Source organism: Condylura cristata, unplaced genomic scaffold (assembly GCF_000260355.1).
Source record: "Condylura cristata isolate star-nosed mole 26May11 unplaced genomic scaffold, ConCri1.0 scaffold00025, whole genome shotgun sequence".
In the NCBI taxonomy this organism is placed as follows: Eukaryota; Metazoa; Chordata; class Mammalia; order Eulipotyphla; family Talpidae; genus Condylura; species Condylura cristata.
The window spans coordinates 31,757,752-31,758,795 of NW_004567126.1; the positions used below are offsets into that span (position 1 = coordinate 31,757,752).

Genomic DNA, 1,044 nt, shown 5'->3' on the forward strand with positions numbered 1-1,044 from the left:
GAGCCCGGTCCCCACCCCGGCGCAGGCGCACCTGGCGCGTCCGTGGGTGAGTTTCTGCGGCACAAGCCGGCGGGGTGACCTTTGCGCGTCCAGGCCCGGGTGCCCCCAAGGCCCTCCCGGTCGTGACGGCTGTGTCAGCGGACACCTACCGTCTTTGTGGACACGCATGGCCGAGGCGGTGATATCTGTGGTCACGTTGAAGTACGGCAGCCACAGGTCCTGTGGGGAGAGCCAGGCGGTGGAGTGGGGACTGGGGGGGGCAGTGTGGGCCTGGAGGGGGGACGCACCTCAATCTGCTTGTCCTGGAAGACGCGGTGGACGCTGCGGTTGAAGGCTGAGCCCGTGAACATGGAGGTGACCGGGTAGGTGAGGTCCAGCACAGGCTCCAGCACCGATGTCATGCTCTAGGAGGGGTCAGCTGGGGTCACCAGGGGCCTCAGGGGGCACAGAGGGGCCACCAGTTGGGCGTAAGCAGGGAGAATTCCGGGGGAAGAGCGGTCTCCTGCTCGGCGCCCAGTCCACGGGCCGCGCGGGGCTCGGGGGTCACAGGGGCCCACAGGGGCGGCACCTGCCAGAGCGTGGGGGGAGGGCACGTGCGGGGGCGCGGGAGGGCACGCACCTTGGCCCACTCCCGCGCCCGCTGCTTGGTGCGGCTGGCGCTTCGCTCCTCGGCATACAGGGCCCCGATGAAGGAGCCGATGGACGTGCCGCCCACCAGGTCGACCGGGACCCCTGCCTCCTCTAAGGCCTTCAGAACCCCAATGTGTGAGCAGCCCCTGCACAGCGGAGGGAGCTGATCGGCCGGGGTCTCCTAGGCTCCGCCCCAGGCGCCCCCTCGCCTCCCCCAGACTTCGCACAGGGCGGACCCCCGGGAGGCTCTCTCAGCCCCACCCGGGCACAGCCGGCCCCACGCTCACCTGGCCCCGCCGCCGCCCAGCACCAGGGCGATGGTGTTGCCCGTGAGCACCCGCGCCAGGCGGGAGAAGTCGCTGTGCCTGTCGGCGCGCCGGGAGAACACCTTCTCGTAGAGCTCGTGCTGGCGGG

The 1,044-nt window shown here is 71.1% G+C and overlaps 1 protein-coding gene across 1 annotated transcript in view; it reads right to left on the reverse strand.

Moving 5' to 3' along the window:
• Nucleotides 1-1,044, reverse strand: part of PNPLA6 (patatin-like phospholipase domain containing 6) — a 17,546-nt gene that overhangs the window by 3,815 nt on the left and 12,687 nt on the right. The window contains exons 23-26 of the mRNA XM_012729454.1: nucleotides 918-1,044; nucleotides 620-776; nucleotides 288-404; nucleotides 5-219 (exon numbers count right to left, since the gene is read on the reverse strand). The exon at nucleotides 918-1,044 is cut by the window's right edge and continues 29 nt beyond it. Coding sequence (XP_012584908.1) covers nucleotides 5-219; nucleotides 288-404; nucleotides 620-776; nucleotides 918-1,044 — 616 coding nt within the window. The remainder of the gene's footprint in view (nucleotides 1-4; nucleotides 220-287; nucleotides 405-619; nucleotides 777-917) is intronic.